This window comes from Apis florea, unplaced genomic scaffold (assembly GCF_048593485.1).
Source record: "Apis florea isolate Af1SG1 unplaced genomic scaffold, ASM4859348v1 contig_32_pilon, whole genome shotgun sequence".
NCBI classification, from domain to species: Eukaryota; Metazoa; Arthropoda; class Insecta; order Hymenoptera; family Apidae; genus Apis; species Apis florea.
Genome location: NW_028256733.1, coordinates 131,466 through 146,690, shown reverse-complemented (window position 1 = coordinate 146,690; position 15,225 = coordinate 131,466). Strand labels below are relative to the sequence as shown.

The window sequence follows — 15,225 nt, the reverse complement described above, 5'->3', positions numbered from 1 at the left end:
TAATTATTAAATGCAATTATGCTAATAGAATAATTTTCTTTATATATAATTTTCTTTATAAATATTTATCAAAAACTCAATAAATAAATTAATCAAAATCAATTAAAATCAAATTATTTTCTTAAAATTAATTTTTAATTATTATTAAATCATTAAAAATATTTTTTCATCTTCTAATTTAATAAAATTGATAATAATTTAATACAATTTTAATATACATATTTATACATATATGAACTTTAATAAAATTTAGAAAAAATATATTAACATGTTCAATGCAAATATCACTTTCACATTAATTGTGTTAAAGTATAATACATGTAAAAATAAATTTATTAAATATAAAATAAAATCTCTAAGCAAAAATAAATATAAATTTCTTAATAAAAAATACTTTTTAAATTTTTATGGTTTCAATATTTTACTGAATTTCCATTTATACTATGTATACTTTATATAACTATATTTTATGGCAATATATTAATAGTAACTTTTATCTTAAAGCTAATGTTTCCCAAAGTTTATCTTTCTTCATAATATTAATAATCATTTCTTGACTAACAGACCATAATCTAGTTGCAAGTGCAGAATCTAATGCAGCATTTGATGGGTCACAACGATAACAATTATTGAAATAACATCCAGTTACACCTTCCAATTCTGGAGCAGTTGCACAGAAAATTGATGTACTAGCAGCTTGTTGCTGTAAAATTTTAAAAATTATATAATATTTATTAAAAGAAGAATTCTTAATAGTTAAAATAAATTAAGATTTTTTTTTAAATAAATAATTATCATACCAGTGATTTTGTAAAAGGTCTTACTAGCATGAATAATAATCGCAATGTCCATGAATAACGAGATAATGAAGAAGAAACCATATTACCAGGATGGCAACTAAAAACATTTACAGAAGGCCAATATTTTGCTAATTCTTGCGCAAATAAAATATTACATAGTTTTGAATTATTATATGCTCCCATAAACCAATATTTATATGCAGGAGGAGATAAACTTAATTGGTGAAAATCTTCTACTGTTCGTAAAGATGAAAATCTGTAAATAAAAATAGAATATCAGTTATATTATATATCAGTTTTTATTAATGAAAAATAAAAAATTATTATTATATAATATATGCAATATTATATTTATTAAAAAATTTTGAATACCTATGTGATTCACTTGAAACTACTACTACTCTAGAATTATGACAGCTTCGTATTGGATGTTCTAATAAGAGAGTAAAGTAAAATTGAGATAGATGATTTACTTGAAATGTTGTTTCATAACCATCTTTTGTAAGTTGATAAGGAATTGCAAATACTCCAGCATTTAATATAAGAATATGTAAAGTCCTAAAATTTTAAGATATATTAGTAAACCAATAACAAATTATATAATATTAATCAAATTATAAATTAAAATGATTAAGTTTTTATGATAATATTGACATTATTATTAATTTACATGAAATAATTAAAGAAATATAATTTATAATATACATATATTATTTTTATTAATTTATAATATACCTATATTTTTTTTATTAATTTATAATGTACCTATATTTTTGCTTAAATTTTTCAGCTGCTTCTCTAACACTATGCAATGATGATAAATCTAAATGCAATGTTTCACATAATACATTTTCTCTTTCTTGTTTTATTTTTTCTACTGCTTCTGTACCTTTTTTTAGATCTCTACAAGCTATAATAACTGTACAACCATGTAGAGCTAATGATCTAGCAGTTTCAAATCCTTAAAAATTATAATAATTTGATAAACATGATATTCTAAATTATTTATACAAGATTATTGTTAGTCATAAATAATTATAATAAATGAAAACATGAAATAATTAAGGAAATATAATACCTATTCCAGTATTAGCTCCTGTAACTATGGCAATTTTGCCTCTTAAATCTCTTCCATGTAAAACAGATAATGCTGTACTACTACCATCAAAACGTTGTCTCATAGGATGTGATAACTCTCTATATTCCGTAGCAAATGCAAGTCTTGGATCAGTATAGGTTGTTGTATGATTTATATGATCAACAAATAAAACTTGACCATCTTCTGCTACACGTCTTTCCCATCCAGATGGTAATTCTTATTAACAAATAATATTATCAAATTTTATTCATAATTATAAATCTTAAATAATAACTTTTTAGAAACTGTGTAATTGATTATTAATTTCAAAACATATAGAAATAAATATTTAAGTGATAATTATAATATAATAACATTTTATATATTATTATTATAAATATATAAACTTATTTGTATAATTTTCTATATTCAATATAAATAGTTAATTAATAATTTAAATGTATATTAATATGTAAATTTATATAGTAGTAATATTATACCTCCTTCAACAGTTTTTGTACGACCAGTCCTAGGATGTGTCCATTGTGTGCCTTTTGTATAATGACTAGAAAAAAATAATATTATTATTTATAAATAGATATTTTATAATTATAAATATATAAAATTTTTAATTTATTTCATATTAATATTTAAAAATTTGATATAATATTAATTTTTATTAATAACTATTAACGAAAATAATGATAATAATAATATATAATATAATATTATTTACTTTACATAATAAACATTTCCATTAGCAGTTGTCATTTCTTCCCATCCAGGTGGTAATTCATCTTCACTGTCAGAATCATTTAAAATACCTATCATTTTTTTTTGAGATTTTTATTTTTATTATTTTATATAAATTTATAACTTTTAATCACTTTACTCGTGATCGACTTATGAAATTGATAACTTATATATTATTCATGTATAACAACTATATACGATATACGGTGGATAATAACTGTTACCAACATTATATTCAGAAAAAAATATGATAATAATATTAATAATAAAATAAAATTTTTTATTAAAAATGATTATAAATTAATTTATTAAAATTATTGAATAATTATTTCAATTATAATATATAATATGATTTGTATAAGAAATATATATATATATATGTAAGTATATAATTTTAATAATTAAAGATATAAAAGAATATATTATATAAATAATTCAAATTTTAAAAATTAAAATAATGAATGCAAACTTTGCAAACTTAAGTTTAAATACAATTTGATTCCATTTTGAATGAAGTTAACTGTGAACCGCACCCGCATTTTACGTACAATCGATAGCAGATTTCATTTGTGTCAAATGGATAATGGCAGCGACAGCAATTGATATAATGTTGCAAAGTAATGGATTTCATTCAAAGAAAAAAGAGGATTCAGAAAATAAAGATAATTTATGGTATGTTTAGAATTTTTTTTGAAATTTTTGAAATTTTAATATAAAGTATACATACTCTTAAGCAATTGCAAATTATAAATATTTTATTGTATTTTTCGTTTTATGTTACATTAAAAAATGAGAAAATTAATCATTTTTTTTATGTTATTATATATATATATATGTTTTTTATATAGGTCCTCTATTTTGGCTGAAGTACAAAACAGTAGCAGTAATAAATTACCCTCAAATAAGAATATTCTTGTCTTAGGTAGGTCTGAATTACTTTTCTTAATTAATACCAAATTCTGAAGGAATATGAATGTTCTATATGATGTTATATGTTATAATATATATGTATACATAAAATATATTTATAAATATAATATTTTAATGATATTTTCTATATATATATTATTAGCTTATTGATTTCTTCACGTTTTTAAACTTTTAATTCATTTTTATAATTATTTTATAATATATAATTTTTTTATTATTTTTTATTAGTTAATAAAATATACAAAATAAAAAAATTAATTAATTATATAAATTCATAACATAAAAAATATTTGTAGGTGATAATGAAAGTGGAAAAACAACACTCATTGCCAAATTACAAGGTGTAGAAGATCCAAAGAAAGGTTCTGGTTTGGAATTTGCATACATTGATGTGAGAGATGATTATAGAGATGGTAATATTAAGAATTTATAATGTCTTTAATTATAATAGATAAATTAAATTATAAATTAAAAAATTTTAATATTTAATTTATTATCTAGATCAAACAAGATTATCTGTTTGGGTATTGGATGGTGATCCTGGTCATGCAAATCTTTTAAGATTTGCATTAAATGCAGAAAGATTTCCACATACCCTTGTTATGTTAGTTGCTGCAATGACAACACCATGGGCTATTTTGGATCAACTTCAATCTTGGGCTGCTCTTTTAGGAGATCATATTGACAAATTACCTTTAGATAATGATACTTGGCAACGGTGTAGGCAATTAAGTAAGTCATATTTTTAAATTATTTATTTTAGTTATATCTAATTATATGTAAAAATTGATTTTTATAATTCTACTATTTTAAAATTTTTAATAATAAAATAATTTGAATATCTTATATATTTAGATGTAAAGAAATGGCAAGATTATACAGAACCTGGAGATGAATTAGATCCTGGTAGTCCTTTAAGACGTACTAGTCGTAATTTGGATGATGATGCAATGGATAACTTACCATTACCAGAAGGGGTACTTACAACAAATTTGGGATTAGATGTTGTTGTTGTTATTACAAAAACTGATTACATGTCCACGCTTGAAAAAGAACATGATTACAAGTAAGATTATATTATGAATTATAATTGTTATAAAGAAAATATAATTTTAATTTTTTTAGAGATGAACATTTTGATTTTATACAACAATGGATAAGACGATTTTGTTTACAATATGGTGCAGGATTATTTTACACATCAGCAAAAGAAGATAAAAATTGTGATTTGCTTTATAAATATCTTACACATAGAATTTATTCATTACCATTTAGAACACCTGCTTTAGTTGTTGAAAAAGATGCAGTTCTTATGTATGTAATTTTTCTTAAAAATTGAAGTAAATATTTATGATTTTTTATTATTTTAAAAATGTCTTTAATTATAGTCCTGCTGGTTGGGATAATATGAAAAAAATTAGCATTCTTCATGAAAATTTGCAATCAATGAAACCAGATGATTATTATAGAGATGTTATTGCACAACCATCAATAAATAGAAAGGTTTGAATACATATGAATATATTTTTTTAACATTAAAAATTTTACAAAAAATTATTTTATTAATTAGTGTGTAGCTAGAGAAGTAGAAGTACAAGCAGAAGAAGAACAAGCTTTCTTGGCAAAACAACAAGCTGCATTATTAGGTGTAAAAGATCCAACGCGTTCTCCCACAACCAGGAATCAGGCAAGCACTGGACCAATTATTCAGGTTATACCATTTATAATTGGAGCATGCTTATCATATATATAGTTAATAATCATTCAGCATTGAATAACAATGTAGTTAATTTATCTACATATATGCTGTTATCATATTTTCATTTTTTAACAGATAATGCTTATTACATTAAAATTATCCTCACTTTAATACTTCAAAGTGATCTTAATTGATGTATTTCAGCATATATTGTTTTTTACATGCTTTTGGGAGTAATTGTCTCATATAATATTTACATTTCGTAATTAATTTTTTGTATATTAATGTTAAGATCATTAAATGTTTTTCATATTCATTGAGATCATCTAGATGAATTTATGTATTGTTTATTGGTCATACTTACATTCTATATTTACTTATATTAATATTACTTATATTAATAAGTTTTCTATTTTATAATTATAACAAATATTTTCAAAATTATATTATGTCATCATAAATTATATTTACTTACATTAAGTTAATGTTGAAGATGAATGTTTATGGATGTTAATATGTGTATTTTGTTAAATTTACAGTATAGAAAATAAATGTATTTGCAACTTCTTGATATTGTAACAGTCTAAATTTCAATTATTTATTTCATTGTTTAGTAATGTGGATTACTATTAAAAAGATATTAAATAATTCAATATTAGTACAATATCTTGGAGATGCTTTTTTGTAATGAACAATTAAAAGCATGTTCTAATTTTTGTGGTATGATCTGTTATAGTTATAACAGAAAATTTTTTGCAAGTATTAAATATTTTTTATATAGGTAGCATCGCCAAATAAAAAACTAGATCCTAAAGGTACTGGATCTACACAATCTGGAGAAGGTGTTTTAGCTAACTTCTTCAATTCTCTTCTTCATAAAAAGACTGGAAGTCCTGGATCACCAGTTGGTAGTGGCATTGGCACAAGTCCCATAAAAATTGGTATTTCAATTCATTATAAAAATTATATATTATAGATTCTTATAATCAATCAAAATTATATAAATTTAATTTATTATTTATTTTAGATAGCGCATCAGTAGATAAAGCAACTATGTGTAATGATGCAGCAGTGGAATTAGATCGTCTTACTCGAACGAAAAAGATTTCTCCTCCTAATTTAAATTCATCATCTGAATGTTAAAAAAAATATTTTTTCTTTGCGACTCAATATATATAGAGATAAAAATCAAGAATACGCAAATATTTTAATAAAATTTTGAAAATGATCTAACAAATATATTCATCTGATTCTTATCACATAATTTGCAATCATAATTAATATAAATTTTTTTATTTTATTAATGATATTGGCATATTTATAAAAAAACTTGTAATTGATACTTTATGATGATTTAAAAGAAAGAATTTTTTGTTTACATTCATTATTTTATGATATATTTTATAATATATACGTGTTATAATCTAACATATAATTTTATTAATTATTAATTCAATATATTTTTTTTTTATAATTATTCACAATTTTTAATAAGTTGTTATAAATAATAATAAAATATTTAATAAATTTTTAGTCGACATCTAATAATTAATTAATTAAATTGTGCAAAGCACAAATATTTAATTGAATTTATTAAACTAAAAATATATTATATTAATGTTTTATGAAATTATTATAAAATATTATAATAATAGAGCACAATTGTATAATCTAAAATTTTTTTTAAATATTTTTTTAAAATAATTTTCTTTAAGATAAGTAAATGGTATGTCCTTTATTAATGTTTATGTATTCCTAATATGATATTGAGATTATTGATATAATATTAATAGTGTTATGAATTTATAACAAAAAATTTTATTAAATTAAAATGGGTCGCAAAGAATTATTAAAAAACAATCTGATTCAATTCATATATAACACAAAACAGGGGAAACAGAAAATAAGGAAGTATAATAAGTTTTGGTTGTTTTGATTGATTAAATATCAAGAACAATACAAAATAATAGTTAAAGAATAATTAAATTAATGTAATTAAATATTTAATATAATAATATATTCTAATTATATATTTACGCACATGTCCTTATACCTTGTTATAATTAATTATTTAACAATCAGTCACAAAAAATGAGATTTTTTTTTACTACTCCATAATGAAAGCTTTCTTTTCACAATGAATAAATACTTTTATTTATATAATATTGCTTTTATTGATGAAAATTGAACATAAATTAATTATAAATGCATGACATAGAATTTTATATTTAGCAGAAATTTTTTAGCCAAAAACATTTTCTTTGATTTAAAAAAATAATATGGTATTAGAGCATATATAGAAGTAAAATGTTAACGGATTTGTTAATTTCTAAAAAAATTTTATGTACAAAAAAAGAATCTCTTTTTATAACTTCAATTATCGTCAATGCAGTTTTTTGTACATGAACTAAGTGAAATTTTTAATCAAAAATAAATAGTTTTTCATAAATATGATGTTTATTATAATTATAATATATTTTAATGCAATAAGTTTTGGTATTTTTTATTTCTAATACAAAAGAGATAAAAATATTTATATTTTCTAAACTTTGTAGTTAATATTTATTTATCTTTATTTTTTAATCTTATTAAATATTCAATAATCTTACAATATAAAGGAATATTTATAATTTTATGTTTCCATTATAAAATAAAAAATATCAAAGTAATTAAGCATTAATAAAATTATAATAGCTTATATAATTTTTGTAATCTATATAAAATTATTAGATAAAAGTCAGAATTAAATAATTTTAATTAGATGATTAAATATTTGCTTTACAACAATTATTTCTAAACAACAATACAATAGGATCATTATTTAAGAAATAAGAATAAAAATAATTTTTATCTCTATCTAAATATGCATAAAATTGTATTTATAAGTTATGATGATTTTTTTGGATAATGATTTAATAATAAAATTCTAAGATCCCACTGTAATGTTAATATGTTTATAGTTTCTAATACTGTGTATTAATATCTCAATATAAAATATAAATAAAATATCATTTTACAGAAATATTACGGCATAGGAATGGTTCAAATACTGTATTATATTGCCTATTCACATTTTATCTTCTTCAAGACTCCTGGTTAAAATAATTAATTTATAATAATATATAATATATATTATATAAATATATATAATATATACTTTAATAATAAAATATATGGTAGGTACTATGAATTAAAGATACTATATTTAGTAATCAAAATTTTATTATCAATAATAACTTGGCAAAATACTTAGATATTTTCATTTATTATTTAATTTTATACATCTTTTAATTTGGTAAGAATATACATAAAATGTTTTAATGTATTAATTTTATTATTTATTATTTATTTTTTATTGCCAAGTAAATTATACATGATTTAAATTCACAAAAAATGGAGTCTTAAATTAGACTTTTAACATTCAATTATAAATATTAATCTATTTAGTTAACAAAGTTCTTTTAAAAATAATATTCACTTCACAAAAACTTTTAAAAAGAAATTGTGAATGGAAGAACAATGGAGTAAGAGCATTATATCATATTTGGATATTCACAATAAAAATCAATTTATAGATAAAACTATATAGATATCTATGCTGTATATTATAATTGTTTTTATTATTTAATCTGTTTAATTTCTTTTAAATATTTAAATGTATTATATTTTAAACATATTCATTTAATTTATTCAAAAGAAATTATATTATTATAAAATCATTTTCAAAAAATAGAAAAGAATTTTAATATTGAAAATTTTAATATTAATATATATAATAATATATTATAATAAACACAAACATTAAATGTATATTTTATTTGTTGTAGTAAATATTGAAAGAGTTTTTTAATAAATTTTCGTATTCAAAATGTAACTATGATCGCATTTGTATGATTGTGAAAATATTTTAGTATAGATGACTATTTATTATTGAAAATTATAATTGACGAAAAAAATTCAAAAATACACATTCTTTAAAAAAAAACAAAATTTTAAAACATTTTATCGAATATTAAAGTAATATCAAGTAATTTTATGAATAAAAATATTTCCAAATTATTAATAATCTCGAACCAACGTCATAAATCATCTTTTTAGCATTTATAATTGAATGCGCAATATATTTCTTAAATTGTATAATAATATTAATAAACAATTATTCTATATTCAATAAAATGAAAAAAAAGAAAGATACAAAGTCTTATAAATATTTTTTGTGAACCAAGATCTATAAATTGATATTCATTACAAATTACCTTTTCAAAATTTTGCTTTCCATTTTTTTTTGCTATTAAAAAAACTAAATTGATTAAATCAGTCTATAATTTAAAACATGGGTAGTCATTATAAGACTTATGCAAATATTCATATATCAATTATATTTATATAATTTTTTATAAATAAGATTTTATATAAATAAGATAAACCTCAAATTACAATGATTACTATAATTATTTTTATATTGTTATATAACAAATTATGTATTTAATAATAAATTATATATTTTTACCATTATTTATAAAAGTAATTGGCACTATTCATAATTAAAATTTTCAATAATAAGATATTTTACATAGATTCAAGAAAGCTAAATAAGTACGAAAATATTAATTATGAAATTGAATATAATAGAGAAGTATTTACAAGAAATTCATGCAAATATCATTCATGAGACAAAAAAAATTAGAAAGTTTCAATAAGAATGAAATTAATTTTTACAATAGATTGCAAAATCTAATCATAAACATAAAATATAATATAAATGATGAAATAATCAGCGGGATAAAATAATAATTGCATATTACAGAAAAAAGTAAAATTAAAATAAAAAAAATAAATGCAAAATTTTTATTAAAAAAATCTATTATTTTAAAATAAAAATTTTCTTGTTCCGCTGATTATTGTTTTTAGTTTTTAGAGGAAAGCAAAATTTATATAAAAGGCATTTGTTGATTTTTGACACGATAAATTATTAGTATAATTATAAATTTAAAAAAGCATAATAGTTTGATATAATTTGAGATAATTTCGCATATACTATATACCATAAAATGAGAATATTATCATCAAATGTTTAGAAATATTGGTTAATATTTTTGTTTATTACTAATAATAATTATTAAAAGATAATTATATATTTATTATTAAACTTGATAAACTTAAAAAATGAATAATTGAAGCATTAATTGACTAATTTGTTTAATATTTTGCTATTTTATAACTCATATTCATGTTTCGCCTAATTCGTAAAATAATCTATATATATTTAATTGATTATCATTATGTTGCGAAAATGAGTTCAAGTAATAATAATAGATAGTGATAAGTAATGATTCATGTACATATTTCGTTTGAAAAAGAAAGGAATAAGTAAATACTGCATTTTCGTTGATTTTTTTCTTAAAAAACAAAGTAGAAAATTTTTTCTAATTCATATTATGAATACATTTAACATTTTAAAGATTCTTATATAAATACTTATATTTAGCACATTTGCTAAAAATAAAAATAATTATGATACAAATTATAATATTAAATAACTGATTTATTTATTATTTAAATAACTGATGTCTATTTATAATATATAATAGATTAATAGTATAAAGTAATCAAAATATTTATTTATTTCAACTTGTGTAAATGTTTTCAAAAACTTTAAAATATGTATATAACATATAAATATTATATAAATTTTTCATGGAAAATAATTAATATAAACTTAACTTTGCTTAAAAAATAAGCAATGTGTAAAAATATTTTGATAATTTTAATAAAATTTTAATACAGTCTTATTTGGAAGTCGAAACAGATGTTTAATATTTTATATGGAAAAAAGTGTAAAAATTTACATTATTGAATGAATGCAATATTTAATTATTCCTATTATTAATTCATAACAATAATATAATAATTCTTAAAAAGAATTTCAATTCTAAATAACAATCTTTTTTTTTACATTCAATAGAGTAAAATTCGCTTGTCTACAGCTTTTCGACATATTGGACATTCCGACATCCGATCTCCACACATTTGACATGTTCCGTGACCGCATAAAAATATCATATTTTTTAAACGATCTAGGCAAACTGGACACATAGTCTGTAAGAAAAAAGAGAGAAAAAAAATAGTATTTATTAATCAAATTTTTAAGAAGACTAAGATTAAGAAAATTAAAATTTCAATGATAATATTATAAAAATTGTAAAATATAGTAGTAGTAAAAATTAAAAGTAATAAAAATTGTAAAAAAAGTTAGTATAAATAATATATTTATACATTTATGGTATAAATAATATATAACTTAAAAATATCATTTTTAATACATACTTGTTCTTTAATATCTTGAAGTTGCTGTTGAAGTTTCTGTATATCGTTATGAGATGTATCTCGGCTACCATTGTTCATCAAAATAGTTTCCCCACTTCCAGTATTTTGTTGCGGTAATTCTTCTTCTTGATCGTTCTTTACTTCTGTTATCGTTACCCCTAAGTAAAATAATTTTATAATGTATAAGAGAATGATATCAATTTGATTTTATGTTATTTTATAGTTATACATTGATTTATATATCAAAATATAATAATATATTATTTCAATTACCTGAAGCATTAGAATTTTTTACATAAGTAACGTCTCCCCCTCCACCACAACACATTGATAGTGGTACCATATGCTGAATTTGAGTTCTGCATTGAACGCATTTCTTCATCAGAGTTGCGCAACTTTCGCAAGCGCACATATGTCCACATGGACGAAATAGCATGCTAGCCTTTCGATCAGAACAAACGACACATTCCTCGATCTGTAAATTTATATTTAAAATTTATATTTTACTCAATTTATATTTAATATTTTATTAAATGTTGTTAAACATATAATACTTTTGTTTTTTTTTAAATTTATTGATTTTTTTATTTATTTGTAATATTTTTTATTTTATCAGATTCGAATTAAAATTTATGATAAATTCTGTGATAAAAAACATTTGAGAGAAAAAGAATATTATTTTATCTAGAATATTTTTTTTATCTATGAAACAAAGAAACATAATACATAAATATACATAAATGAAATTAATTGATGATCTTATGTTATGTTGTGAATATTATGAAAGTTATGAATAAAATTGATTTAATTTGTTAATATATATTATTAATGTAATATTAATATATTTTGATATATTATTATTATTTCATTAAAAGAATATTTTACCTTTGTTCTCGAAAGAACATTCTCTCTACATATTAGACATTTTTTCACTCTTGGCGCACAAATATTACAACAAGTTACATGACCGCAGGGACTGAAAAGCATTTCACGTTTTCCATCGGAGCAGACCAAACATTCGTCGATCGTAGCTGATGGGGCTGCCGTTTCGATATCATGTCTGAAACTATAATTATACATATGTCAACTAAACGAAAATAAAAGTTTCTTAAAGTGTATTGTTAGAATTGGAAATAAAATTTAGAACTTTATCAAACTACTTATAATCCTGGATTAAATCAATTCATCACATTATGGTTCGAATTGATTTAATTTGGTTAACATCTAAAATTTTTTTTATTATACTTTTATCGAGTAGTTTGAAAAAATGTTTTAAAATATTTTTGTATCCAAGTTTTAATTTTATTATTATATAAATCTCAATAAAATCAAATAGAATTTAATATAATTTATATTTTTAAATTTTCAAATTAGGAGAACTTCCAGAATTCATGTAATCATGCGAAAGTTAAAATGATACATATTTAATTTTGCAAGTCATTATTTTTCAACAAATAATATTTTTCATGCATAATCACGATAAAGATAGATGTTAATTACTATACTAACGATTCTTTATCCTTGTGGCAAGTAGTTAATGTTTTGCAAAGATTTGGATCCGGACATAAGTCGAGAGGAGTTTGTCCTTTCTTATTTTTTAATTTTAAATCGGCTCCATGAGCAGCTAGGAAACAAGCGATGAACGAGCTACTCTTCTTGTCCTGTCCTTGTGCGCCTAGACCCATCAAAAGACGTCCTACGTCCTGGACATCCTGCAGCTGTCGCAGCTGCGACAAAGTATGATATCTCAAGGCTTCGTGAAGAGGCGTGTCCCCATCCTTGTCTGCCACGTTCAAGTTAGCGCCCGCGCGTACCAGAAGCTAAAAACAGAATTTACAAGCCTTGATTAATTAATAGATCACTTATTAACTTTATAAATATTAACTTTATTAATTTTTTTATAAATTAACTTATTGGTTTCAAAAACATTTTAATTATGTACGAATCGACATCCATCATTGTTCAATTCTGACTTTGATTTGATTTCACATTTCTTCGATCGATATGGATCTTTTGTAAATATTTTTGAAAAAAATTAAGATAAAAATATTTGTGATTGGAAAGAATATCAGATCTACTATAATATTAAGAATCATATTATTAGTTTCGAAATGTTATTATATACTTCTCTTCAACGTTTTTATTAATTGTCCGATAATGATTTATTGAGTTACTTTTTATCTTCAATGAAATAGAAAAAGAATCATTTAAAAGAAAATATATTTCAATTTTTTGGAGATATTGAGATTAATGCTCGAAACGTGTTTTTGAAAGAAATTGGAACAACGGAAAAGTTCACCGGATCGTTTTGTGCAGAGCATATATCGGATCAGAGAAGCGAGGAATTCTCTTTTCCCAGCTTGGTGAAATAAACGTACACGAACGATTTGCGTGTGCTGTCGCTCGACAGCGAGATGCAACGCGGTCTGCAAATTGACGTTTTGCAAATCCAGGTCAGCTTTTCCAGCACGTGCCAACTGTTCAGCAACTTCGACGTGATTGTTCAGAGCAGCCAGATGAAGAGCCGTGTAACCATCGTCCTTTTTCTCGTCAACTATCCATGGTCTCGGAAGTTTCGAGAGGAGTACCCGCATTGCGCTGCAATCACAAGATAAATATCACTTTTATCGTATAATTGATATATAATTTTTTTCATTGTTCTTAATTCTTTGATGGAAGTAAAGATACAAAAAATGTAGAAAAAAGATTTTTAAATACTTTTATAAAAGTCATAAATTTACGAAAAAATTGAAAATTTCTTTTAACCCTTTCTATTTTTGGTTCCGAAGATGATTATTTTTAACAAACTTACATATTAATATAATAATCTGAAAAAAGAAAATAAGAAAATTATTAGATATTTTCATCCACGAATCTTGTGACATTTTTTCCAAAAATATCTCACGAATTCACTGTAATTATTACTGCGTTTCTTCTTTCATTTTCCTATACTAAACTGTTGACAGAACACGCATTTCGTCCATAAGTTGGTTACAAAAGTTTAGGAGATCAGCGCCATCTCGCGTTTGGATCCTGGAAGTTTCAATTCGTTACTAGTATAACAGAATGTGCAAAGAGGTATTCGTGACGTCACAGAAGGATAAAATATTTCGATGAATTGAAAATTAATTAATTACTAATTTTTTACTAACAAATTCTGTACTTTTAAGTTTGTATCGTGTAGTTGAAAGTTCAAACAAGTTTCTCATATAAATTTTAATCTGAAATTCTCTTCAATTAATAATTTATTAACGATTGTCACAGAGAGTATTTCAATCGTGAATCCCTAATCCAGTATAATAAATTTATTCATACAATAACAAATAACAATAAAATTATGAATAAAAATTATACGTGAAAGTAGAATAGAAAGCAAGCTTTCAGATGCATACATTCATATTTATAAATAAATTTTATAATAATGAAAAATTAATGAAAAACGCGTTGCGTATCAACGTATATTGGTCCGATTATGTGTCGGATTAATCGTTAATAAATAATTAATTGAAAAAAAATTCACGTTAAAATTGATACGAGAAACATACTTAAAGTTCCAACTTGACGATATGAGCTAAAAAGTGCAAAAATATTAAATAATGATTAAGTAATGAGTAATTTATAAATTTTCAACATGGCGT

At 21.7% G+C, this 15,225-nt stretch overlaps 3 protein-coding genes across 9 annotated transcripts in view; 1 reads left to right on the top strand and 2 right to left on the bottom strand.

Moving 5' to 3' along the window:
• Positions 1–159: 159 nt before the first annotated feature.
• Wwox (WW domain-containing oxidoreductase) lies at positions 160–3,208 on the bottom strand. Of its 4 annotated transcripts, XM_086911344.1 has the most exons (8): positions 2,615–2,826; positions 2,379–2,443; positions 1,879–2,115; positions 1,566–1,761; positions 1,173–1,358; positions 956–1,056; positions 825–897; positions 160–703 (listed from the first exon to the last, which is right to left on the bottom strand). In XM_086911344.1, the coding sequence occupies exons 1-8, from the start codon at positions 2,707–2,709 to the stop codon at positions 646–648; spliced, it is 1,011 nt and encodes a 336-aa protein (XP_086767470.1). In that variant the 5' UTR covers positions 2,710–2,826; the 3' UTR covers positions 160–645. The 4 variants fall into 4 exon arrangements, with proteins under 4 accessions (XP_086767470.1, XP_086767469.1, XP_003697884.3 ...); XM_086911343.1 differs by having other exon boundaries at positions 801–1,056; positions 2,620–3,208; XM_003697836.3 differs by having other exon boundaries at positions 801–1,056; positions 2,615–3,160.
• On the top strand, positions 3,004–7,296 carry Dlic (dynein light intermediate chain). 2 transcript variants are annotated; one of them, XM_012492524.3, is made up of 10 exons: positions 3,004–3,303; positions 3,480–3,553; positions 3,858–3,974; positions 4,063–4,293; positions 4,417–4,627; positions 4,687–4,875; positions 4,950–5,064; positions 5,132–5,248; positions 6,042–6,201; positions 6,288–7,296. In XM_012492524.3, exons 1-10 carry the CDS (start codon positions 3,215–3,217, stop codon positions 6,401–6,403), a joined length of 1,419 nt encoding a protein of 472 aa, XP_012347978.1. In that variant the 5' UTR covers positions 3,004–3,214; the 3' UTR covers positions 6,404–7,296. The 2 variants fall into 2 exon arrangements, with proteins under 2 accessions (XP_012347978.1, XP_003697880.1); XM_003697832.4 differs by having other exon boundaries at positions 5,132–5,272.
• Positions 7,297–11,049: 3,753 nt separating this feature from the next.
• Positions 11,050–15,225, bottom strand: part of LOC100866474 (E3 ubiquitin-protein ligase MIB1-like) — a 110,477-nt gene continuing 106,301 nt past the window's right edge. For 2 of the 3 annotated variants that reach the window (XM_086911345.1, XM_086911346.1), the window contains exons 2-7: positions 13,966–14,185; positions 13,097–13,407; positions 12,473–12,653; positions 11,861–12,062; positions 11,588–11,745; positions 11,050–11,359 (exon numbers count right to left, since the gene is read on the bottom strand). In XM_086911345.1, coding sequence (XP_086767471.1) covers positions 11,219–11,359; positions 11,588–11,745; positions 11,861–12,062; positions 12,473–12,653; positions 13,097–13,407; positions 13,966–14,181 — 1,209 coding nt within the window. In that variant the 5' untranslated portion in view covers positions 14,182–14,185 and the 3' untranslated portion in view covers positions 11,050–11,218. Of the gene's footprint in view, positions 11,360–11,587; positions 11,746–11,860; positions 12,063–12,472; positions 12,654–13,096; positions 13,408–13,965; positions 14,186–14,399; positions 14,580–15,225 lie in introns of those variants that run through there. The other variant, XM_012492534.3, reaches the window with a different exon arrangement.

Excerpts from the sequence above, each read along its gene's own strand:
- Wwox (XM_003697836.3), bottom strand. The coding sequence starts at position 2,709 with ATGATAGGTATTTTAAATGATTCTGACAGTGAAGATGAATTACCACCT. Across the intron at positions 1,762-1,878 it reads AGGAGCTAATACTGGAATAG|GATTTGAAACTGCTAGATCA; the intron begins GTATTATATTTC and ends ATAATTTTTAAG. Across the intron at positions 1,359-1,565 it reads AAATTTAAGCAAAAATATAG|GACTTTACATATTCTTATAT; the intron begins GTACATTATAAA and ends TTAAAATTTTAG.
- Dlic (XM_003697832.4), top strand. The coding sequence starts at position 3,215 with ATGGCAGCGACAGCAATTGATATAATGTTGCAAAGTAATGGATTTCAT. Across the intron at positions 3,975-4,062 it reads GAGAGATGATTATAGAGATG|ATCAAACAAGATTATCTGTT; the intron begins GTAATATTAAGA and ends TTTATTATCTAG. Across the intron at positions 5,273-6,041 it reads GCACTGGACCAATTATTCAG|GTAGCATCGCCAAATAAAAA; the intron begins GTTATACCATTT and ends TTTTTTATATAG.